Consider the following 25,333-nt stretch of genomic DNA (forward strand, 5'->3'; position numbering starts at 1 on the left):
GGGAGAGAAAGAGGGAGGGATGGAGAGCTGGAGTTTGGATGGGGGCTGGGACAGTGGAGAAAACCAGATGCAGAGACAAGAAGAAAACCAGACCAAGAAACAGGGGGAAAAAAGGCCTTTGCTCAAATTGGTGTTCTGAGAGAGAGGTGAAGCCAACAGATAACAGTGTAACACACTCCTTATCAGAACCTGAAAAAAACCTGTGCCATGTGGATGTAAAGAAGAAAGCAGTGATCTCACCTTCTAACATTTAACTGTCATTGGATATTTAGATCAATGAAGGATATGTTACCACGACGGTGGGTATGGGTTTGGGACCCCCACCATTTTCTCTCACGCCCCAAAAAGGGAGGTGATGTGTCATGAAGGGTGGAGCTCAGGAGAGAGTGGGTTTGTTAAGCAGCTAAGCTGTTTCAAAAACAGCAAAAATATTTTAGGAGACATTTACCTTTTATATGCATCTTTATACATAAACTATTCCCTTACTGTACCATTTACTGTGAGACTTTGTACATGAAATCAATTATTAACGATTAAATGAGAATAGTGGTCTGATATGAAGCTACTGCTAGCAGGTTAGTTTAGCTTAGCACAAAGGCTGGAAACAGAGGGAAGCAGCTAGCCTGGCTCTGCTGAGGGTTAACAATATGTGCCTACCTAGAGTCTTTTGTGACTGGTCAAGAAGTAGTCCCTCACATTATCCTCACATTATCCTGCAAAAGTGTGTAAAGATTTAAGTGTGTTATCTTTGGACAAAGCCAGGCTAGCTGTTCCCCCCAGTTCTTGTGCTAAGCTAAGCTAACCATATCCTGATTGTAGCTTCATACTTAACAGACAGAAATGAGATTGGCATCAGTCTTTTTGTCTAACTCTGAGCGAAGCATACAGTATAAGCATTTTCCCCAAAATGTCTAGCTAGCCAGCTTTCAACTACATTTTATGATGGTTGAAAACTAAAGATTATTCAGTAAAACTACTGTTCTCAAGGTCAAAAATGAACTTTGATGCTAACTCATAATACTTGATGTTATAGTTTTACCCTTTCTGATACAGAAGAATCAACGGGAACTACTGTAACTTCTAAAATTTATCATATACACATATAGACTCTATACAGTATCATACACTTGCAGTCCAACTGTCCATTGCCTTCTAGTGCAGAAAATGACTGTCTTCAAATTAAATGACTACTGTAGTGGTGAGAGTGGTGCTCAGCCAGCAAGCACTAACCCCAGCCTGGAGACTAAAAAGACAAAAGTCAGTCCTTTATGAGATGATTGCAGTTCACATAGGGCGCTGCTTGAAGTAACAGTCAGAAGTGGGCTGAAACATTCACCCTGTAATTGAGCATTTACCCATAACGCCGCGTGGAAGTCCCTCTTTTTTTCTGTACTCATGCTATGGCTTTGAATGAACTTGCAGAGTCTAGGCCAGAGCTGGGAGGTTTATTTTCATGGAGGCGACTGTTGTAGTCACACTAGTTATTTGCTCGTCTGTACACGTACACGGCAGAGTTTAGCAGTCCTGACTGTGAATGAGGATCTCTGCTGGAGACCTGAGGTTGACAAAGCAGTTGACTCATATCAGATTTTATTTGATGAGTTGTGGTGACGCAGTTTCATAGCAGCAGGTTGCCTACAGTATTACCCCAGTCTCCAAAAGCATTGGTGTATTGTTTATCACTTAGTGTATCAGAGGAGATAAGCAATGCATGCATTATTTGCCATTTACTGTAGCCCACTACTGTACATGGCCTGTTGGCTGTTTTGTAACTTCATCCAGATGTTTAGTGAGAATTATGATGCTAATAATTATGATACGTTTTTTTTTTTGTTGTTGTTTTTTTTTTTTTTTTTGCCTCTGTGCTGGTGACAGCCATGGCCAGAAATATAGTGTAATGAACTGCACTTTTATAGTCATATCAACCACTCAAAGCGCTGCATACCACAGGTTACATTCACCCATTCACAAACACACATTCATACAGTGCTTATCCTACATACATACTAAGTGCTCTAACACATACAGCATCCAATTGGTGGTATATCAGCACCTTGAAGAAATTTCTTCACATTTGGCACAACCTTTCATTTGGATTCAAGGATGAACAGATTAGAATTTGGTAGGTAAAGGGCAAAGGTCACTGTGACCTCACAAACACATTTTCAGCCATAACTCAAGAATTGATGTGTTAATTATGACAAAACTTCACTCCAATGTCTGACAGGATAAAATAATGTAATGATGACATTTTACATCCACAACCATCAAAACTCAACTTCACTGTGGCGTCATAATGTTCCTCAAAAACACTTTTCTGGCCATCATTCAAACGCATAACTAGGGAAGAAAAGGAGCGATTGTACCTTATTTCCTGTGACTTCACTGGTTGGTGGAGGTGTACAACCACAATGCAGTCACTCTACTTTGGTTACATACACTACATCTTACATACTGTAGTGTGGCGTGAACACTTAATGATTTCAAATGCAATGGGCAACAAGGCAAAATTTGTTTTCTATCTGATACCAAGTCAAACCAGTGCCACAACTGGAACCACCAATACTGATACCAGAGGGATACTAATAAGACTTTTTGTTATTAAAAAAGGCCAATGAACTGTCAGTGACTTTGACTCATCAACAGCAACATTTTTTTTTCTATTCTCTGTTAATTTTTAAATCACATGCATGAGTGAACACACATTTTTTTTTTCTGATAAATAAATGTTAAGCGTGTAAATTCTATGAACTTATCAGGTGATCATTGCAGATATTGCCAGAGCAGCAGTAGTGATGTAAAGAGCAGTGTTCATGTGCCCAGAGCACAAACTCAAAATAAGTATTCATATCAATTCTACTGAATAGAAAAACTGAATTGACTGATAGTATGCTCTCTACCCACATAGGTAACTTAAAATTATTCATTAACTATTGCTTAAGAAATCTACTGTAGTTGAGCACTTCTGGATTGAGCTGGAGGTTCTTCTGTATCAAAATAAAGGTGCCTGAAATTTTTCTCATTCATTTTTTCTCATGATTATTTATTTACTAAATGTGCACATGTAATTTTGGAAAACTGTTAAGATAAACACTATTACAGTTTGGTAGTACGCTTGATAACAGCCATTTAAATTTTAAAGATATACTGTACAGTGACTGATTTTATTTGAGATACTGTACAATTTTCTTTATCATACCCTGTAATTTGTCTGGAGCAAGTGGGCCTACAATGGGCTTTCATCTAAACAAAGCATGAAATGAAATGTCTGTGCAAAAACCCATAATTGAAAATAATTAACAAACATCATAATGGCCTGGAACAAGGGTTTAACAGCAAGTAATAGTGGCCTTATCGCAAAATTTCCAGTCAGACAGTGAGTTAAAGGAGACATTATAGTTTTAAAGAAGCAACAAACAAATTAAATGCCCCATGGCTCCTTAAGTAGGGTGGAGGAACACGGGCCTTCAGGCACCAAGTGACAGAAACAAGCGAGAGAGGGAGACTGAGAGGTTTTGGCTTTGTTAGAATTTGGAGCAGCAAAGGCTCAGAGTCCTACAAGTAGAAACACGTGGACAAAGCCAGGCAGATGCTACGTGTTGCTGGCTACAGCTCAGAGGCCTGCCGGGGAATGCACAATTTAGTTCTTTTTTTGTTACTTTGTAAGCTCTGGCTGGTCTTAAAGCTGGATGTTCGCCTACTTGTGCACATGTTCCCCCTCTAAAATGTGAGGTTAATTAATGTATTGCTGTTTGCATTTACTGCCTAGAGAGTTCCTGTAGCTCCATTAGCATCAGTACTTGTTTGAAATAAGGGCTGCATGAGTTGACCTGTCCTGAGGGCCTGTGCCACTTCTACCAAAACAAACGATCCCTCCACCATCAGACAGATGCAGTTTCTGTTCATAAATGCATCCCCAGTGGAAGCCTGTTAGGCTTAAATAATGGAAAACAGTCACAGTTGTCTAATTAATGGGAAGAAAGTCATGAAAAAGCTATAGCAGTGGATGTGAAAACACCTTTTCCCACAACCTGTTACATCCTGGGCTCATATACCTCCAAAAGCTGCCAATGACAAACATGGAATTTCCTCCCTTGAGTCGGCAAAGCTTGGTGGCTCTATTTCAGATATTTTTGTACTCCCTTCTTCTCTTGTTACATAAAGAAAAACACAAGGATGGATTTCTAGCCATTATCTACTCTGGTTGGAGTTTCTGATTGTCTTGGCAGGACAACCTGACAGCCATTTCTCTGCTAAAATATGCTAAATAGCTTATCTGCCACAGTGAGAAAGCATGTACTGTAGCTTCACAGTGCAAGGATATTTGAATGCAGCTAAAACGCCATAAACTGATTCTGAGCACTTCCACCCAAACCACCAGTCTGAACTCTGAGAGACTCGCCACAGAAAAATATATTATAGATTGCAGCAACTTGAGTCCAAGGCAAACACCAGAAAATTACCAGTTCTATTTAAACACTGTCCTGTGAGCTTCAGCTTCATTTCACTCATGGAAAGTCACTCTGAATGTGCAAGTTAGTGCCTGAAAGACTCAACTATCGATCAGAGCTTCATATAAACTGCATCTTACACACATTAGGATAACCAGCAGTCACATTACTGTGCTGAGAAAAATGTGTTTTTTAAGTTAAAATCACAGAGGCAGCACACAGGCACAAGTCTTATCAAATGGGTTTCCTCTCAAGACAAACAACAGGACCCTGTCAAACAGGACTTCCCTATTTACATTTCATTCCAACAGCCTGAAACCTGTGATATTCTGTAGCTTTAACCATTCCCCTTTCACCCTTCTCTTTCTCATCTAAATAAAAGTCACTCAGATGGGTGTGTCTTGTCTTGAAGCTTCCTTGCTGTGCACTTGGGCACAACTGAAATCACTTTTTTGTCGCACTGTGCATATAAAGATGCACATCATGCCCGTATGCATTACACAAATGAATGTTACACAAATGCGTGACATAAGGCATGCTGTAACACTTTACTGGAGGGTGAGGAGAATGAAGATTGGCAGCTGTCTGTCTGTGTGGCAGGTGTTGGAGCAGACATACTGCTTTCATTAGCACAGAACAGATGCTAAACAACATACCTGCTCAGTGCAAACAAAATCACTAAGCGCACAAGTTTCTTCCCGGAAACAAATCATTTTCCCTGGAGGTGGGTGAACCATATCATAGAACGATGACAGGTCTTTGCAGCTTGGTGCATTAGATGACCTTAGCACTGACTGTGTGTATGTAACCTAGTAGCTAGTCTGCACTCTTCTTCCACTAGTATTTTCTATTTACTATTCTTCATGTTTTTTTTTCCATTGTGTTCTTATTTTTTTCTTCCAGTTATTTACAGTTTTGCTGTGTGTGTTAGTTATGACCATTTCATGCATTTTCTTTCATGCTTTCTCTTCAGTCAGTATGAAGCTAATACTAAATGCATTTTTTGACAAATCACATGACTAGTATGGGCTGTATCAGCACATTTGTTTTCAGATACTGTAAGATATCCATCACAGGAAGAAGTTTTGTCAGGGTGGGTATAAAGTGTTTCTGAATTCTAACATTCCCATTCACCTTTGCTCTCACATGCGTACATACAACTGAAAACATATTTAATGATTTGGTTATTTCCACTTCTGGATCAGCAGGCAAACATGCTTTTATGCTCCTGATACATGGTTCTTAAATGTCTTTTGTTTGTGCACTTCACTGATTCTGACTAGTGAAGACAGGAAAGTTGTCAAAAGAAGACTGAAGCATGAGGCATGAGAGAAACTCAGAGGTCGAATTGGGCCATCTTGTAGTTGTAGAAGCTGCAACGTGTCCACAGTGCAACCAGACTGCTTTGTGGATCTGCCAGACTTTCTTTTCTCTCCCTCTCTCCCTCCCTCCCTCTTTCCCAGTCTCTAACATCATGGGACGGCCGTGCCTCTTTTTGGAAAGGTGGATTTTAAGACAGGTCGTTGTACCATGTTTTCAAAATCACTGTCCCGTGTACTTTCAGATTACTGTTTAATTTTATAAGATGGACAGAGATGAAAGCTTTATCATTTTCATGTCATTCATTGATCAGAAAGATGAAAGATGATAGAGGGAGGGCTCTGACTGTTAATGATAATGAGGGGAAACTTAGAAAGTTAATGCTTTGGAAAACACTGTATCATGACTTCAGGTAACAAAACTGTAACTGGATGCAGTGTGTTACATCATGTTTAATCATCAGTATATTAGGTGTGTACATACAGTATGCTGGGATAAAACTGCAGTTGCCTGTAGGTGCTTGACACTCAGAAAGTGCACAGGCCCAGAATTAAAAAATAAGACATCTCGGAGTTTTGGTGCCTATAATAACATTAACGGGATTTCCTGCCAAGAATAAATGTACATGCTAGAATATGATTTAGTCTTCCAACACTGGAGCTTCAGATGATCTTGACAGTATTTTAATCTCTGTCTGGTTTGCTCTCTGTGCGTAAAATGCGCAAGATCATCAGACATAATCCTGAGCCCTCTCCTCCTCTGTAACATAAACTGTGAAATATAACAACGTCCTGCAGAGACGAAATCAAACCCTATTCTTAATTAACAGTGACTAAGCTGCATTAAATAAAATCATCCAGTGTCCGAACGATTGAAAGTCAGCAGAGCGACACAGGTCTCAGACGAAACACCCCCAACAAAAGCCTCAATTAAGAAAAATCCACGGAGAACAAGAGGATGATTAAAAAAACACGTCTGGGACGGTGGAGAGCCGGCGCGTAAATGATGAGTGTCCTCATCATCCACGTTTGAGCTGAAACGTGAACTTGTTTGACATGTTTTAAGACGGCCCCCTCTCTCTGATGAAGGAGGGACTCTGCCACTTGAACATGTACAAGATATCTGGTGCGCACGGGACCTCCCCAAAAGTTTTGGCATATAAAAGCCAAGCTAACTCATTTGTTTAGGCAGTAGGGAGTTTCTGCTAGGGTCTGGATTGGAGTTACACACAGACCGGACCCTACCGTGTATGAGAGGTGTCTGAGGAGAAAAAGAGGATTCCCCCCTTGCCGCAAAGAATCTACATGTCTAATATTTAGACATGTTCAGCTTTGTGGATATTCGGTTAGCGCTTTTGCTCAGCGCAACAGTGCTTTTGGCGAGAGCTCAAGGCGAGGATGATAGTAAGTATCACTTTGACATTGATTTGAGTTGTTTTGGGACTGTGGCACACTCAGGATGTGGATAGCCCGCAAGGATGCTGAGCAGTTTGCTGGAACTGATCGTCCTCTGCGGGATACCTGACTCCAGTGGGCAGAGATGGGGGAAAGTTGTAACACAGTGAGGCGTTTTGGTGTTTTCTTTCTTCTTCTTCTTCTTTTTCCCCCCCCCTCTCTTAATGGAGATCTGGAAGCGAATAGGAGATTCTAGACTGGATTTTTCTTGTACTGTTTGATGCTCTCACTGACGTGCAGATACACGCTCAGTGTGCGTCCTCCTGCTGGAGCGCAAACCTGAGGAGAGCAGCTGCGCTTTATCTCTGATGCACAGTGACAGGACATTGGGTTCAGAGAGAGTTGAGGCAGAGCACAAGCACTGAGAAATTTAAAAAAGGCAAAAACATTTGATGAAATCTTAATTATGTTTTCTTTAGAAAGCAGTTTTCATCAGTTTTAGAAACGTTGTGCCAAATAGGTGCCAAAACCTTTAGGATAGAATACTTGGATGTTTTGTCAATAACTTTACCATGAAGGCATCAAAAGTGTGAAAACAGACGTTTGTTGGGGATTAAAATATGACAGTGGGGACGTTTGAAGGCGTTATAAGGATTAAGCTTTAGGAGGATGTCATGCCGAATTAAACAACATTTTTTCCTGTTTGTATAAAACTGGACTTGGTTAGCTGAAAAGGGGCCATGGAAAAATCGCTTAAGCCTGACGTCGTCAGTGAAATGGTCTAGACTTTTCAATTAATCACCATACAGGGAAGGGTGCGGAAGACCTCGTTTAGTAGGTTAACAGCGCCGCTCCGTGGCAGGTACTGGAACTGCGCGTCCATCCTTAAAACCTCGGTCCTCCCACCTCAGAGGCCCAACCACGCATCCACCAGCTTGAAATGTGATCAGGCCCTGAGTGATTTTCCACCCCAGTTTTTGAGGGGAAAATCTCAACCCTGCATCTGAGCAGGAGAGTTGGACGGTGATGGCACCTTTGTTCTGCTGTGCACCACGTCCTGCACTCTGATGTCACACAGGCCCAGATCATTTAAAGCCTCTATAGACAGTCACTTATGTTGTACTTCATCAGAAGCTCTACTCCTGCTCACAAATCAGTCACCAAACACCAGATTTTTTCTCAGAATTCACCCCATTAACAGCCTGTTTCCATGACTGGGGCACTGCCAGCTGAAGCCCAAGTGTGGCATGGATGACAGAGATTAAAGGACAGAGAGGTCAAAGGGTCTGAGCCACATGCCAGAGGTCAGAGCTGACTGATGCACAGCCTGAATTGCAAGAACTACATAGCAATGGAGAAACTGCTAAATTATTATTACATTAGAAGCAGCACTTTCTCCTTCTCTTCATAAATATTAAGTTATTTTGCAAACACAGTTCAGTGTCTGGTTTAGATCTACCGGGCACATCTGGCTCCCATAGATTATCTTACTTAGACGTCAACTCCCTTTTGGATATTTGCTCTGTCTGTAACCAAACTCACCTCAGTTTTCTCCTCTCAGGCACATTCGGCAGCTGCACATTAGACGGACAGTTGTACAACGACAAGGATGTATGGAAACCAGAGCCCTGCCAGATCTGCGTCTGTGACAGTGGAACCGTCATGTGCGACGAGGTGATCTGTGAGGACACATCCGACTGCGCCGATCCCATCATTCCTGACGGAGAGTGCTGCCCTATCTGCCCCGATGTTGATGGTACTCTGCCTTGATCCTCCTCAACATTTCTGTGGTTAATTAGCTTTGTGGCGCCACCTAGTGCCTCCCACCTGATCCTTGACAACCGCTTGCTCTCTGGCCACAAATGGACGTGAGGCCCTAAGCCTGCTTGCCTGAGGATTTTCAGTCGTTTTGGATCTACCTTTTGTTCACTGCAATTTCAATATTCCTTCTCTGTAACGATGGATTATATCTGCTCTTTGGTGAAGTCTGGCAGGGAATTTTTAATTTCTCAACATGCCTACCTGTGCAGTGACACTGCAGGGTGCAACAGGGCCAACACATGTCACATGTCTCCCAAAACAACCCCATTTATTTTCCACCTTCAGTACAAAATTGATTTAGATTCAATTGAATAGACGTTTGATTCACAATCATAAAGAAATACTGTATTTCCTGCTGTAGTCTGCACTGACTCTTGGTCTAAACCTGCTGTAGATAGCTGTAGCTTGTTGGTTAATACTAAACGTAACCCCACTTAACTTTATTTTGTAAATGTCCAACATTACGACTGTGTGAATGTTCAAGAGGTGTTGACATTTTCTTTTTCTCCACTGGTTCTGTAGGACCCCTGGTTCCAGACGTGTCTGAGGTATTTTGCCCTTTTAACTTACTGAAAATTGTGTGTGTTTAGGGTGTGAGGTCTGAACTTCATAATGATCTTTTTCTGGAGATGCTGGAAAGGCCTAGTTTAGTTTGTCAAGACTAAACTAGGCCTGCTTGTATTCTAGATGATGCACTTGTCTTTACAGTGTGGATGAAACGCTGCAGCGTAGCCTAACTCCCTTTTTCTGTCTCTCCATAGCCAACAAAGGGAGACGTTGGCCCCAAGGGAGACAGGGTAGGTTCCAGTTTACTTGAATTGTATATAGTTGCTGTAAGGACAAACTGACTGTTGTGGACAAAAATAATGTTTAAACTACTTTGTCTTTGTAGATCTTTTTGTTAGTTAGATGTATTTGTCCCAACAATGGCAAATTAGTGTTTCCATGTTGTGTTGGTCATTGTGTAGGGTTCATAAGATATGATATTGGCTTAGTAAAAATCATGCATCTTTGCTGCATTGCATGTGGTTAAAACACTTCTGAGGATATTTTTTACTTTGTCACACATTTCACTAATTACTGACTAAAAATGTCAAAATGTAGACGGCACCACCATGTATTTTCTGAGTGAGCCCCTGCAAACTGATTTCAATGTTGACAAAGCTCCTATGACGTAACTGTCATTTATGACCTTTAATAATTAGGTCACAAGGTCAACAGGTCATTGAAAGTTCAAAGGTCACATAACACATTAATTAAGAAATAATGAGGCAAATAAATAACAAATAAGAAACATGTAAAGTTAATTTGAAATTGAAATCTATTTTTTAAAAACTTTTTTGCAACCTTTCTATCTTCAAGGTTAAACGAATGGAAAAATAAATATGTAATATCAATCACAGCATGCACACAGTTTTATATTTGTTTGTCAACTGTGTGAGTTTAGCTCTAATCTACATTGGTTTTCCTATGAGCTGTAATCTCAAATTGAAAAATGAGTTAGAAAATTGAAATGATTAGTAAAGAAAATTGCCAACTGACCGTGTCTGCTTGGATTTTTCTGCAGGGTCCAGTTGGTCCTCCTGGCAATGACGGAATCCCTGGACAGCCTGGCCTTCCTGGCCCTCCCGGCCCCCCTGGCCCCCCTGGCCTTGGCGGAGTAAGTGTTACTGAGTCAGAGCATCCACAGAATCTAGGATTAAGTTTTGTATACGACATGAGTCAGATGAGATACATCTTAAAATCTCATGGTGGTCCAAGATAGATTTAATCTCACCCCCAAAGCCTGCCCCTTACTTCTGCAATTCAGCATCACTTCAGTCTGTAATCACTCTTTTTACACAGACTTGAAGGGTAAGATGACTTGATGACAGAGAGAAATGACTTGGAAATCTGCTCCATGTTTATTTCAGCACTGGGAGTGCAGACAGCTCCCTGGTCCTCAGGTTTACATCTGGGGAAAATGCAGAATTATAAATGATATATAATATAATATATAATATATATAAAAGTGTTGACCAGTTTAATCTATCCTGAACGTTCCCCTAGGCATTTACATAATTTTAACACGTTAAACTTCCTCTACATCTGTGCTACAGGATCTTACATGAGTTTATTGTTAGCAATACTTACCCTTCTCCTGAAATAGAACTCTTTATATTATATGATGTAATTCAGAGTTACTATGAGCCACACTTGTTTCTTTAAGCTCAGTGACTAATTCTTTTTCTTCTCCCCTGACAGAACTTCTCTCCTCAAATGAGCTATGACTCCTCCAAATCTGGTGGTGGCCAGGTCATTGGCCCAATGGTATGAAGGCATTGCTTTCTCTCAGTATATACTTACCACTAAATTTGCAGCAATAAAGCCCAGGTTTAGATGTTTACATTACTGTCAGTAATGCTGATTCATACTGCTACTCGCATGTATATTTAGGTCAGTCTTTGTTCAGTTTGAAGTCAATTGAATACAATATAAAGGCTTTTTTTTTCATGTCTTTACAAACAGGGTCCTATGGGTCCTCGTGGTCCTCCTGGCCCCTCTGGCTCATCTGTAAGTATTCCCTTATTGATGAAATGGCACTTCAGTGATTCATTTTGAAAATATGCTCATAATAGGCCCTAAAATGTCATCACATAAAAAAAGAAAGAAGATGTTGTATTGAACTGTTTCTTTTGTCGTTCTTTCGTCTTTCAGGGTCCTCAGGGTTTCACTGGACCCCCTGGTGAGCCTGGTGAGCCTGGAGCTGCTGTGAGTAGACAAAATCTTCTACTAAACATGTCTTGGTTCGTCTATGATGAGGATGTTGAGTTGGGCAGAAAATGCCAGCTTCATCCACATTAATGAGGCACAACACTGCACACTGTTTCCCAGATCTCATTAGCTTACAGCTCCCACTTCCTGTACTCTCTGTTCCACTTCCTGTTGTAATCGCTGACCCTCTGACACACATCTGCACACTCTTTGTTGACGATAAATGCACTCACCACTCACCCCCTGTTCTTTACCCAGAGTAACAGACATAAACTTCAAATAGTCATCATTAATTTGGTGCTAATCCAGTCATTTATTGGTATTTTTAGGGTCCCATGGGTGCCCGTGGTCCTGCTGGCCCCCCTGGAAAGAACGGAGATGATGTAAGTGACTTATTGATTATTTTCTTCCCTGTCTATATTCAGGAGGACATCCTGGGATGTTGTACAGTTATATTCATGTATAACCTGCAGAAAGACACTTAGTAGATATTAACTGATGATTATATTTCCCTCTGCTGTCCTAGTCCTCGTTATCCTTTTATCATGTGTCATAAACCTTCCTGAGTGATTTTTATATAACTTATTTATTGTCTGAACGAGACATACAACAGTTAGTGATTTTTCCACACCCTCATCTCATGCTAACCTCCCCTCTGTGCGTCTTCAACAGGGTGAGCCTGGCAAAGCTGGACGCCCTGGTGAGCGCGGAGCTGCTGGCCCTCAGGTGAGTGATTCCCATTGAGTGCAAAGTTCAGGAGATGAAATATCAATATTGGCATTCCTGTGAAAGCCGATCAGGATGCACGCACATGATTCCCTGGCTGTACTTCTCTATTTGCAGAAGAATTATATTATTATAGATTATCATTATCATGCATGAGGCATTTGCATTGTTCATTTTTAAAGATCAGCTATTGACATATCTTTTGTTTTCCTCCTGCAGGGTGCTCGTGGATTCCCCGGAACCCCCGGACTCCCCGGCATCAAGGGACACAGAGTGAGTTCGGATGAGCAATTGAAAAGCAAAATCACCCTTTTTGGTTATTATGAGCGGTGGCTGAGCTGATGACGCTTGCTGATTTTTGTTCACAGGGTTTCAGCGGTCTGGATGGAGCTAAGGGAGACACTGGACCCGCTGGCCCTAAGGTGAGATAGCAGGATATGCACTTGCTGGAATGAGGTCATAAACTGCACCAGTATTTCAGTTTGAACCACTATATTACAGCTATTCTAATGCTGGTCTCTTTTTTTTCTTCTCTATTTGTCTACAGGGAGAGCCCGGTGCCCCTGGTGAGAACGGTGTCCCTGGCATCATGGTAGGTTTTCAATCAACTTGTTGACATGTACATTACTCCAAGGGAGAGAGGCTGTTGTATAGTGTAGATTAGATGCATCACTTTAAGTCTCATCCTATTCATATGTACAAAAAAGATGGTACGTAAAATGTCATAGCACTGTCAAGCTAATATCACTCTGTTTCTTGTCTTTGCCAGGGTGCTCGTGGTCTTCCTGGTGAGAGAGGCCGCCCTGGACCTCCTGGCCCTTCTGTAAGTAATCTTATCAGTGTACTGAAACACCTGTGACTGTTAGTCAAAAACAAAAACTGGACCATGTTGCTGTCTATTTATGATATTTAGTCCCATACCCTTGTTTAGATCTGATGATGATTATTTCATATTTTGACTCAGATATTTTTTTCCAAATCTCACTTTGATCATTCTCCTCTCTCTCTCTGCAGGGTGCTCGTGGTAATGATGGCAACACTGGTGCTGCTGGACCTCCTGTAAGTATTATTGTTCTGCACTGTTTTTTGCCACTTGGAAATTCATGCAGGCCATTGCACCTGCTTAAAACTGTATGTTAGGCTATAGTAAAAGATTCAGTGCACTGTTGGTTTGCTACCAAACAGATGCTATAAATGGGATGATATGGAATAATTCATTGTTTGCTTTCCCTCAAATTATTGGATGTCTTTGTGGATCCAGATCTGTTAACATCATGTGTCTGTATTTTTCAGGGACCCACTGGACCTGCTGGTCCCCCTGGATTCCCCGGTGGTGCTGGTGCTAAGGTACGTCATCCAGTACTCAAGGCATTTTTCATGTCCCATCACAATAGGCTGTTAAATTGGATCACTAGGTTTATTATCCTTAGATCAGGTGCAGGTTTCCTGCTCTATGTCTAACTTGTCTGGTTATTGCTGTTACACTATTTTATGGTGTACATCATGAAGCCTTAAAATTGCAGCCATTAATCCATCAAATAAGGGTTGCCCTTACAGCCATGGCCAACTGGTCGTGACATGACAATATTTTAACTTAGTATCCTCTCACTCACTTTCTCTCACCGTCCCCCTGATTTTGTTCATCAGCAGGAAAACTGGGGACCTTAACTGACTGTACAGATGAAGCCCTGTTGCCCTATTTGAACTGGAGGAGGCCTTAGTATTAGGAGAATTATCACTGGAGAAACTTCCCAATGCACATTCAAATTAATCATACATCATCCATGCTCCAAATTCAGCCATTAGTTAGCATGTTGTAAAACTGAAAACAAAATATTTGACACAATCATACATATATCCCAGGTGAACACTGTAGCCACCAGATGGCATCAGCAGACCTCTAATGGCACCTTACCTCAGTTGCCCCCCCCCCCCCCTTCCCTGTTGCAATCTATTTTAACATTCTGTAGCTCTTAGCTGGTATGAAGTCACACACACCTGAGCTATTTTAAGAATAGGACTATTTTGTCTCTGTTCACCCTGTATACTCCATATTCAAATTTGTATTACAAGCTGTAATATTTTGATAAAATAATTAACTTAAAGATAATTTCCCACTAGTGTCAATAAACTAGGACAATATTCCACCTATCTTCACAGTGTGGTATAGTTGTATATCTATTATAAACAATATTGGTGTTATCAGGCCTAAGATAGACTGTTTCATTAAGCTGTTTAATGTATTTGGTTTTCATGAAGGTACTCACAATATCAAAGTAGATTTCTGAGACACTGTTGCTTTCCTCAACAGGGAGAGACTGGTCCTCAGGGAGGCCGTGGATCTGAGGGACCCCAGGGAGCCCGTGGTGAGCCTGGTAACCCAGGACCTGCTGGACCCGCTGGACCTGCTGTGAGTAGATACTAGACTGTCTGTAAGCAGTCTTTCACACTCAATAACATAAAATTAAAAAAAGGTAATTATTCATGCTAAATATTTTATGTCTTTCCTCTCTCATTAGGGTGCCCCTGGAACTGATGGTGCCCCTGGTAACAAGGGTGCTCCTGTAAGTGTCATACACATTCATTGATCACATTTATTTCTCTTAAATCCTACATTTGAAGTATTCTGACACCCTGATTTTTCCATCCCATAGGGTGCTGCTGGTATTGCTGGTGCTCCTGGTTTCCCTGGTGCTCGTGGTCCTGCTGGAGCTCAAGGAGGTGTTGGTGCTCCTGGTCCCAAGGGTAACAATGTGAGTAGACAACTGATTGTGTGAAATTTGAGTTTTGGTTTCAACACATGTTGTTCTTCAGTGTTACAGAGACCGTGGATCACCTGGCATCTTACATAAAATATGTGTGTTTCTGCCAACAGGGTGATATTGGCCCCTCTGGTCCTAAGGGAGAGCCTGGTGCCAAGGGAGAGCCTGTAAGTTTCAGATATACATGATTCTTACATTAATTTAACACAGATTCTGTGTGATAGTTTTGGCAAATAACCTGACATGGACGACCTCAGTTTTTAACGACTTTCCTTTCTTTTCCAGGGCCCCGCTGGAGTTCAGGGACTTCCTGGACCCTCTGGTGAGGAGGGAAAGAGAGGAGCCCGTGGAGAGCCCGGTGGTGCTGGACCCCGTGGACCTCCTGGAGAGCGTGTATGTTAATCCCTCTTTCTCTTCAGCTACATCAGACTTGTGTCAGATATTGCAGTTGCCACTGATCTGAGGAGGAGAACACACTTGTAAATCATGGGCCATTTGCTTTAGAGAATATTAGGAACGGCCATGATGTCACATATCAATTTCCCATTGTGCTCAAATAATAAATACTTTACTTTCACTCATATTAGTGAAGTAGCAATGGTAAAATCCCATAATCAATGTTCTCCTAAAGCATTGTGCATATTTCCCATATGTTAAATTCCCAGGGGGATTCATCCCTGGAATTTAGTACTTACACCACAGTTAGTGACATGGTTGGTGTGTCTGTTTTCCCATTAGGGTGCCCCTGGTGCTCGTGGTTTCCCTGGTGCTGATGGAGCTGCTGGTGGCAAGGTGAGTTAGTCAGTCTATCAAACAGGTCCTCATCCAGGTCAGAAATGAATCTGATCTTGATTGTGGATTAGACCCCTAATGTATCCTAACCTACCATATAACCAGTTTGCCTGACTGTATTCTACTCATGACCAAACACTTAAACACATCAGAAAACCATAACAGCTATCAGCAAAGATTTACCTACTGATGATTCAGTTCATAAGCATCATCCACCATCACCACCTTTGGAGATTTCTCCTGATTCTTCTTCTCTTGTATGACAGGGAGCCCCTGGTGAGCGTGGTTCCCCCGGACCAATGGGAGCTCAGGGAGCCACTGGTGAGGCTGGAAGCCCTGGTGCTCCTGGCGCACCTGGATCCAAGGTGAGTGCTGTTGTAGATTGCAACATGAACAAAACTCTGTTGTTTGTCTTTATATTCATTGAATCACATGTGTTTTGAATTCATTTGTGGCCTTTTCTCCATAGGGTATGACTGGTAGCCCTGGAAGCCCTGGCCCTGACGGCAAAGCTGGACCTGCTGTAAGTACTGACTCACTACCAGTATCACATAGTATTGACTTAATGATGGAACATATCATTTTAGTCATGCTTGGAGAGCATATTCTAAATATTTTACCATTCTTCCCAATCTTAAGGGTGTTGCTGGACAAGATGGCCGCCCTGGACCCCCTGGCCCCGCTGGAGCAAGAGGTCCTCCTGGAGTTATGGGATTCCCCGGACCCAAGGGAGCCGCTGTGAGTAAATAGAACATCCACACTCATTTTCCTTTCAAATACAAGAAATGCTAGATGATGTGTGCATACATTTACCCTGGTAAGAACAGTCTTTAGGGTGTTAAATAAAATAAAAATATGCTTGTTATTAATAAACAAAAATAAGCTGTACGAAGATCAGGTTTTAGATGATCCTTATGGTCCATACAGGTGAATTCAAACAGGAGTACTGATGCAAAATCTTTAATCAGCAGATGTAAGTGTGGACTTTGTTCTTTTTAACAGGGTGATGCTGGTAAGCCTGGTGAGAGAGGCCCCGGTGGTGCCTCTGGCCCTGTTGTAAGTGCTGGTATATTTTCAAATTATACAAATTAAATGCTGTAAACTGGTGTACAATATGTTTCCTATCAAAATGAATGCCCATAAAAAGCTCAACAGCTGATGATTGGTTTGGGTGATGTTTTTTTTTCACAGGGTGCCCCTGGCAAAGATGGTGACGTTGGTGCTCCTGGACCTGCTGGTGCCGCTGTATGTATCTCACCTATTATATCACTGATTTCGCCATCAGGATTTTGTCATATACTTTACAGGATTAACTTAATCTAATCATCTCATCTCATCATCCACTTTGCTTCTCTCTGTTCAGGGACCTGCTGGAGAGAAGGGAGAGCAGGGACCTGTTGGTCCTCCCGGATTCCAGGTGGGTTTCTCTGCAGCCTGAGCCCTGTCTTTCTTTGAGTTTGTTGATGTTATTGTTATATATTTATTGATGTTATTCTTGTGATCTCTGTCACAATTCCTCTTATTAACCGTAGATTTTCTTCTTTATTATTCGTGCAGGGTCTTCCTGGACCCCAAGGTGCTACTGGTGAGACTGGCAAGCCTGGTGAGCAGGTAAGAGTCACAGGGGAATTATGACTTGCCTTTACTTGTAAACTAGGCCTTAATGCCAAATGGAAATGTTAGTTGCTATTCACGCAGTCAGATATAGTCTGGTATATGTAATGCACATACACTGTGTGGGAGATTGCTTCATTGCATATAATACTGATGCAGTAAATCAGAATTCATGATAACCTTTCTCCCCTTTCCTTTTCTTCAGGGTGCTCCTGGTGAGGCTGGACCCCCTGGCCCAGCTGGACCCAGAGTGAGTATCCTCTGCATTTCAGACACAAAACATTGTCATCATCTGATTGTTCCTCTGGTCTTTACCTCCAATGGTCTGACTGATGCATCCCTTCTATCCTTTAGGGCGACAGAGGTTTCCCTGGTGAGCGTGGTGCTCCTGGCATCACTGGCCCAGTTGGAGCCCGTGGTGCTCCTGGCCCTGCTGGTAGCGATGGACCTAAGGTAAGAGGGGAAAAAAAATTATGAGGAAATCTCACTTTTCAGTCCAGTCCAGTTTTTGAAATAATAGAGAATTAAAGACAATGTAAGCAGTCCACTGACATCAACACAGACAATTAATATTTAAAGTTAACACTGGAAAAGTATTAATAATTAATATATGTATCAAATGCAAAGCTACAATAAAACAGGCTCATACAAATTCCTTCAGGCCCTTAAAGTAAGAGCACTCCATCTTATTAAAAATGTTCTGTCTTCACATCATAACTTGCCATGTGAGTCATTATTCACACCCTGAGGAGCAAATGAACATGTATACCACAAGTATATTCTAATAATATCATTAATTAGGTAACAGTTCAGAGTATGAGTCACCCTGCGTCATCCTGAATCCTGAGCATGAGCTGTATGATTACCTTTAGGATAAATAACACCTCTCATATCCATTTAAAGCTGAGATGGTCAGAATGCATTTTGGTGCCCAGAATAAACAGATTCATCAAATGACTTTCCACCAAGTGACAAATTGTTGATGGTAGCAGATGACTTGTTACATTTTCTCCTCAGAAATGACATGTGTCACACACACCTGCACTCTCTGAGCTGTAACTTCCTTAAAACCAAAGCTATTGGACAGGTTATAGTATGCAGAGTTATAAATAATGAAAACAAGATTTTAAAAGGGTCTATGATCAAAAGCCTGCCAATTACACTTTACTATTATTCTTACATTCACTCTCCTTCATCACAAAACAGATCAACATCAACAGAACCAGTGTAGATTCACTTGTTGGCCTCCAGTGATCTGTGTCAGCTGGATTGGTCTCTTGCAGCTGATGGATAATTATATGGTTATTTATGTTTTTGTGTTTGTGTGCAGGGAGAGCCCGGTGCCGCTGGTGCCCCCGGTGGTCAGGGAGCCCCCGGTATGCAGGGAATGCCCGGTGAGCGTGGAGCTGCTGGACTCCCCGGTGTCAAGGGAGAGAGAGTGAGTATTACACCAATACAATATGGTTATCAGTGTTCATCATGACAAAAACAGTTTCGATTTACTGGTCACTGTAATAGCTTGATCAGGATGTTAATGTCCCTGGACAATGAGTCAAAAGCAGTTCATAAAATGTGAGCAAGTAAATAAAGTTACTTTCAGTTTCTCTATTCAGCAGCAAAATACAAAGTAAAGACATAATTCAGCTCTTGTGAATAAGCAAGAGTGGGAAAACTACATCAACTTTATTACATGTCTCTCTTCTCAGGGTGATGCTGGTATCAAGGGAGCTGATGGCGGCCCCGGAAAAGATGGCGCTCGTGGTATGACTGGTGCTATTGGAGTCCCTGGACCTCCTGGTGCTCAGGGTGAGAAGGTAAGATCAGACACAGCTTTGTCCTTCTGCTTAAAGTCAAGTTTTTATTCACATGTAGTTGTAGTTAATATATATACAGTATGAATGCAGCCTTAGTACCAGAGGTGTTCCTCTACTTAGTTTTAAGACTTGAGCCATGACTGACCAACATGTCTGCTGACCTGTCCTTCTCCTTCCACTTTGGTTTTAGGGTGAGGGTGGCCCCGTTGGAGTCACTGGACCCACTGGACCTCGTGGTTCCCCTGTAAGTACACAAAGTATACACTGTACTATCTTAATAAAACATGCTGAACATAAATTTTAAGCATGTGTTGCAAATTTAGACACAGTTATGTCTGAATGAGCCTAAAACTCTCATTATTTGTCCAACAGGGTGAGCGTGGAGAGACTGGACCTCCTGGACCTGCCGGATTCGCTGGACCTCCTGTAAGTCCCTCAATAATATGATTTTGCCCCAAGACTGATCGTCTTCTATAGAATTAGATGCTTTCAACTGTGTGAAAATACAGCACACCCACTTTAATCAGAGCGGACTCAAGAAAGTGTGTGTTGGCTTGTGTCCTCTCTTGCCCTCCAACCTCAGGGTGCTGATGGTCAGCCTGGTGCCAAGGGAGAGACTGGTGACACTGGACCCAAGGGAGATGCTGGTGCTCCTGGACCCGGTGGACCTGTTGGTGCTGCTGGTCCTCAGGTAGGCCCACCTATCAGATGATACATACTGTAGAATAATAACACTGGATAACACAATTCACAGTTCAGGCCTGGGGTTATCAGCAGTCTGACAATGATTAGACAGTGGTTCCTCTTTATCTTACAAATATCTGTGGTAACAGGGACCTGCTGGACCCCCTGGACCTAAAGGTGCTCGTGGTGGTGCTGGATCTCCTGTAAGTATCCCATCGACATGTAAGATTTTGTAGAAATAGATGACCCTAACTGTTGACTAAGATCCTGTTTTGAGTTTCATTTGGGATTTTATACGTTTGTGTGTGTGCTTGTAGGGTGCTACTGGTTTCCCTGGACCTGCTGGCAGAGTTGGACCCCCTGGCCCTGCCGTAAGTTTCATCGCGTCCACATGACCAGCAGTAATAACCGATACACAGCCTGTTTGTATGTTAGCATCATGGCCTTCGGCGGAGTTCGATTCAATGTCTTGACTTTAATTCCAGGGAGCTGCCGGAGCCCCTGGACCCATTGGACCCGTTGGCAAAGATGGAGCAAGAGGAGCTCGTGGTGAGACTGGCCCTGCTGGTCGCCCTGGTGAGGCTGGTGCTGCTGGAATCGCAGGACCCTCTGGAGAGAAGGGATCCCCTGGTTCTGATGGAGCCCCTGTGAGTGCCCTACTATAATCCTGTAATACCTGGTCAAAATCTACCACAGTGATCTACTTTCATTTATGTGCCTATGAATTGACCGCTATGTTCTTCTGTGCAGGGCGCTGCTGGTCTTCCCGGACCCCAAGGTATTGCTGGACAGCGTGGTATTGTAGGTCTCCCTGGACAGCGTGGAGAGCGTGGTTTCGCTGGTCTGCCTGGACAAGCTGTGAGTATTCTCAGAGTACACTATGGGCAGAATGTGTTCTGTATGCTGTGTGGGATAAATCTCACTTAATCTTTAGTGTTTTCTTTGCAGTACTACAGGACAGTGTTTCATAAATGTACACATGAAAGAAGAATGAACTTTTATGCAAAATCAGTTGCTCATAATTTTATACCAGCATGATGTACATTATTTCTAAAACTCCCCTCTACGCATCCAAATGAATGCAGATCACTGACCTCTCTTGTTATTCTTCAGGGTGAGCCTGGAAAGCAGGGACCTTCTGGACCCGTTGGTGAGCGTGGACCACCCGGACCTGCTGGACCTCCTGGACTGTCTGGTGCTCCTGGAGAGGCTGGTCGTGAGGTATGCCTCCTCAATCTGCTGTAATAGTCACTCTGAATCAGAGACGTGTAGAGCAGGGTCTCACACATTGCAAATCTTCCCACAATTCACACAGATTCATTCACTGGCTAATGATGCACTCCCTAGCATATTGTTGCTAACCATTAAACATTCTGATTATTGCTCCTCCACAGGGATCTATGGGACACGATGGTGCCCCTGGTCGCGACGGAGCTCCTGGCCCCAAGGTAACCTCCCTCTTCTGGTCTAATTTCTATTTTTCTCAAACCTCAAATAGTATCTAAATACAAAAACTTCTGTGTTTTCCTAATTATAATTAGCCTTTAGCTGCTTAGCATGGCCTCATTGGAAATTTGTTTCTATAGGGAGACCGTGGTGAGAGTGGTATGGCTGGACCCCCTGGACCACCTGGTGCTCCTGGAGCCCCCGGAGCTGTTGGTCCCTCTGGCAAGAGTGGTGACCGTGGAGAGAGTGTAAGCCCCCCCCTCCTGTTTGTTGAAAAATTTAACCATGTTAAATTTGGTAACTCACTGGAGAGATGACTTTAAATTTCACTGTGAAATTGATTTTCACTTTTTTGATTTTCTCTCCTCTCTTTCCCTCAGGGTCCCGCCGGTCCTGCCGGTCCTGCTGGCCCTGCTGGTGTCCGTGGTCCTGCCGTACGTTCATCCCTACATAATATGCGTCATTTATACATATTAGTATCGTTTTGAAATAATGATTGATGATGGATTGAACCTGAGATGGCGCTTTGATCTCCCGTTGCCTTTGTTCAGGGCCCTGCTGGAGCCAAGGGAGACAGAGGAGAGGCTGGTGAGGCTGGAGAGAGAGGCCACAAGGGACACAGAGGATTCACTGGCATGCAGGGTCTGCCCGGAGTTGCTGTAAGTAACTGTTTGAAAGTAACAGAGCGAGCAGAGGTTTGTAGACTACTGCTTCAAACATTTGATATTAACATCTTCCTCTGCCTGTAGGGAGCTGCTGGAGAGAGAGGACCTGCTGGTGCCAATGGACCCGCTGGACCTAGAGTAAGCACAAAGTTTTCACATTATTGGTAGTTACTCACAAAACAATAATGATTTTCTACTGATCTAGCTGCTTGAAGAGCCTGTTTTTGGTTTTCCTTAAGATTTGACTTGACAAAATATGAATTCCATTGCACAGAGCTAATGGCCAATAATCCAGAAAGTAACATGATAAAAGCACCGTGTATGATAAGCAGGACCACACATGTTACAGTTGTTGACACACTCATCAGTTTTACACATGCACGTAATGTCAGTGGCAAGTTGAACTGTTATGAATTTGGGTTTTCTCTCACCAAGTGAACATGTGGCTTTCTTCCATAGGGACCTGCTGGATCTAACGGTCCCCCTGGTAAGGATGGCATGAACGGTCTGCCTGGACCCATCGGACCCCCTGGACCTCGCGGTCGCAATGGAGAGATGGGACCTGCTGTAAGTTGCACTGCTATTCTTTATTATATCCACAGACTTGTAAATTCAGACAGTTTGAATATGGTTTCACTTTGAAAACCCCTGGCGCCTCCAAACAGGGTCCTCCCGGACCACCTGGACCTGCTGGACCCCCAGGACCTCCCGGCGGTGGATTCGACTTCATCAGCCAGCCAATTCAGGAGAAGGCCCCCGATCCCTACCGTGGCGGCCACTACCGCGCTGACGACCCCAACATGATGCGCGATCGCGACATGGAGGTTGACACCACCCTCAAGACCCTGACTCAGAAGGTCGAGAAGATCCGTAGCCCCGACGGTACCCAGAAGAGCCCTGCCCGCATGTGCCGTGACCTGAGGATGTGCCACCCTGAGTGGAAGAGCGGTGAGTGTGAAACACAGTCCTGTTGGAGCCTTTAGGAAAAGTGTAATGTGAGAATAAGGCCTGATTCAAACTGTTATGTTTCTCCGTTACAGGCACCTACTGGGTTGATCCCAACCAGGGCTCTCCTTTGGATGCCATCAAGGTCCACTGCAACATGGAGACTGGCGAGACTTGCATCCACCCCAGCGAGTCCAGCATCCCCATGAAGAACTGGTACCTCAGCAAGAACATCAGAGAGAAGAAGCACGTCTGGTTCAGCGAGTCCATGACCGGTGGATTCCAGGTGAGAAGACAAAACTTTCCAAACTCATCCTTGTCCACTGATGGACCATAGGATATGTACAGTACTGTTAAGCCAGTGACAATAAAACCCCTGTATCCTTCTCCACAATGCAGTTCCAGTATGGCACCGATGGAGCTGATCCCGAGGACGTCAGCATCCAGATGACCTTCATGCGCCTGATGTCCAACCAGGCCTCTCAGAACATCACATACCACTGCAAGAACAGCATTGCCTACATGGACTCCGCCACTGGCAACCTGAAGAAGGCCCTGCTTCTCCAGGGCTCCAACGACGTCGAGATCAGAGCCGAGGGCAACAGCCGCTTCACATACAGCGTCAGCGAGGATGGCTGCACGGTGAGTTTTCCCCTGGAGATTCCATTTACCTAAATTACTCAAGCGGCATTTGTAAAATCATCCAGTGGTTTTGAGCAATATCTGACCTTTTCTTCTTTTCTTCCCCTCCACAGTCACACACTGGCACATGGGGCAAGACAGTCATCGACTACAAGACATCAAAAACATCCCGCCTGCCCATCATTGACATTGCTCCTATGGATGTTGGTGCACCTGATCAGGAATTTGGCGTCGAAGTTGGCCCCGTTTGCTTCTTGTAAAAATGAAAGAAATATGGACATGACATTGTTGTTTTTTTTTCTAGCAGTCATCTCTAAATCCTTTTTCTATGCATTCAAAACTCATTCGGCTGCCATTGGCCCACATGCTTAAAACCACTCTACTGAAGACGGTGTTTGTGTTTTTCCAATCATGAGAAGTTTTTGGGACTGCTACTTCAACCGAAACCAACCACAAGGACACTTTAAAAAGAATCTTTTGTTTCCACTGGCAACAAGAAAATAATATATGCTTGTGTAAAATTTCCCCCTGGAGATTGAGAAAAAAAAAAGAAAAAAAAAAAAAAGATCCACATACGCAATGAAACACAGGTGACTTTTGCCATTTTCTACCACTGCGGAAGGACATTGAAAACAACAAATGATATGTACCATTTTTCTGGTGTTAAATAAATTGTAAAAAGTGTGAAGTGTCCTCTTGTTCTAAATTCACGAAACAACAACACCTGAATGTTGCTCAGACAAATGTGACCAGCAAACGAGCAAGACAAAGAAGCTCACCTTCATTGCAATACGTAGATGGCTACCTCATAACAAGAAGTCACCCCCAATTTTTCTTAACGAAAAGGGTATATTTTACACAACAAGTCTATTTAGGGAGGGGAATTAAAAACATTCAAAGGTGCTATTACCAATTCAGTGAGGTCCAGTTATTGGTGTTTGATGGTGAAACTATCACTGTCATACTGTAACCATTGCCACTAATGCCTGCAGAACCTTTGGTGCTACTAAATTGACTCATTGTCTTGTTGTCTATGCAGTGCAATTGTTTTCTTCTTAAGTGTTGGTTTAATAACAGAGGTCCTCTGAAAAGGTGATCACTGCAGATGTAATGCATGCAATCATGTCTTTGTAGATAAAAGCAAGTGATTCTGGTTCAATATCAATCCCCTGCCCATGTGTTCAGTGTTGATCTTTCTGTCTGTTTGCCCCTGTGGAAAACTCCTCTTCACTAAAAGAAAAAAAAACAGCACACATCTCCCACCCTGTTGTTTATGTTGTTTGTTGATGTCTTTTTCGCGAAGGGTTTCTTAAAAAAGAATTTGAAGCAGACCCACTTTCATGGTTTAAAAGAGAGATTCTGTACTTATTTTGTACATGTATAATAAATCGAGATGTTTTTAATTATTTTGGGTGCTGAAATAAAGCATGTGAAGTGGTCTACTCAGTGGCAGAGTTTTCACTGTCCTGTTTTGCAACTGTTGTGAAACTGAAATCAGGTGTT

At 42.8% G+C, this 25,333-nt stretch overlaps 1 protein-coding gene across 7 annotated transcripts; it reads left to right on the forward strand.

Annotated features, from left to right (window-relative positions):
• The first annotated feature begins 6,942 nt into the window (after positions 1-6,942).
• On the forward strand, positions 6,943-25,276 carry col1a1b (collagen, type I, alpha 1b). Of its 7 annotated transcripts, XM_018666207.2 has the most exons (51): positions 6,943-7,174; positions 8,727-8,921; positions 9,509-9,534; positions 9,748-9,783; positions 10,554-10,646; positions 11,231-11,296; positions 11,495-11,539; positions 11,684-11,737; positions 12,070-12,123; positions 12,413-12,466; positions 12,686-12,739; positions 12,835-12,888; positions 13,014-13,058; positions 13,236-13,289; positions 13,481-13,525; positions 13,760-13,813; positions 14,778-14,876; positions 14,986-15,030; positions 15,121-15,219; positions 15,342-15,395; positions 15,514-15,621; positions 15,967-16,020; positions 16,287-16,385; positions 16,490-16,543; positions 16,660-16,758; positions 17,023-17,076; positions 17,212-17,265; positions 17,384-17,437; positions 17,578-17,631; positions 17,840-17,884; positions 17,989-18,087; positions 18,965-19,072; positions 19,341-19,448; positions 19,639-19,692; positions 19,821-19,874; positions 20,032-20,139; positions 20,282-20,335; positions 20,450-20,503; positions 20,618-20,779; positions 20,883-20,990; positions 21,246-21,353; positions 21,527-21,580; positions 21,719-21,826; positions 21,959-22,012; positions 22,130-22,237; positions 22,328-22,381; positions 22,703-22,810; positions 22,909-23,191; positions 23,284-23,474; positions 23,588-23,830; positions 23,944-25,276. In XM_018666207.2, exons 1-51 carry the CDS (start codon positions 7,093-7,095, stop codon positions 24,088-24,090), a joined length of 4,350 nt encoding a protein of 1,449 aa, XP_018521723.1. In that variant the 5' UTR covers positions 6,943-7,092; the 3' UTR covers positions 24,091-25,276. The 7 variants fall into 7 exon arrangements, with proteins under 7 accessions (XP_018521723.1, XP_050922306.1, XP_050922308.1 ...); XM_051066349.1 differs by lacking the exon at positions 13,236-13,289; XM_051066351.1 differs by lacking the exons at positions 14,986-15,030; positions 15,121-15,219; positions 15,342-15,395; positions 15,514-15,621.
• The last annotated feature ends 57 nt before the right edge of the window (positions 25,277-25,333 follow it).

This window comes from Lates calcarifer, linkage group LG23, assembly GCF_001640805.2.
Source record: "Lates calcarifer isolate ASB-BC8 linkage group LG23, TLL_Latcal_v3, whole genome shotgun sequence".
Lineage (NCBI taxonomy): Eukaryota > Metazoa > Chordata > Actinopteri > Centropomidae > Lates > Lates calcarifer.

Bases quoted from the DNA above. Each gene is read 5' to 3' on its own strand.
- col1a1b (XM_018666207.2), top strand. From the start codon at position 7,093: ATGTTCAGCTTTGTGGATATTCGGTTAGCGCTTTTGCTCAGCGCAACA. The intron at 16,544-16,659 runs GTAAGTACTGAC...CCCAATCTTAAG, and splicing joins ACGGCAAAGCTGGACCTGCT to GGTGTTGCTGGACAAGATGG. The intron at 19,449-19,638 runs GTAAGATCAGAC...CTTTGGTTTTAG, and splicing joins CTGGTGCTCAGGGTGAGAAG to GGTGAGGGTGGCCCCGTTGG.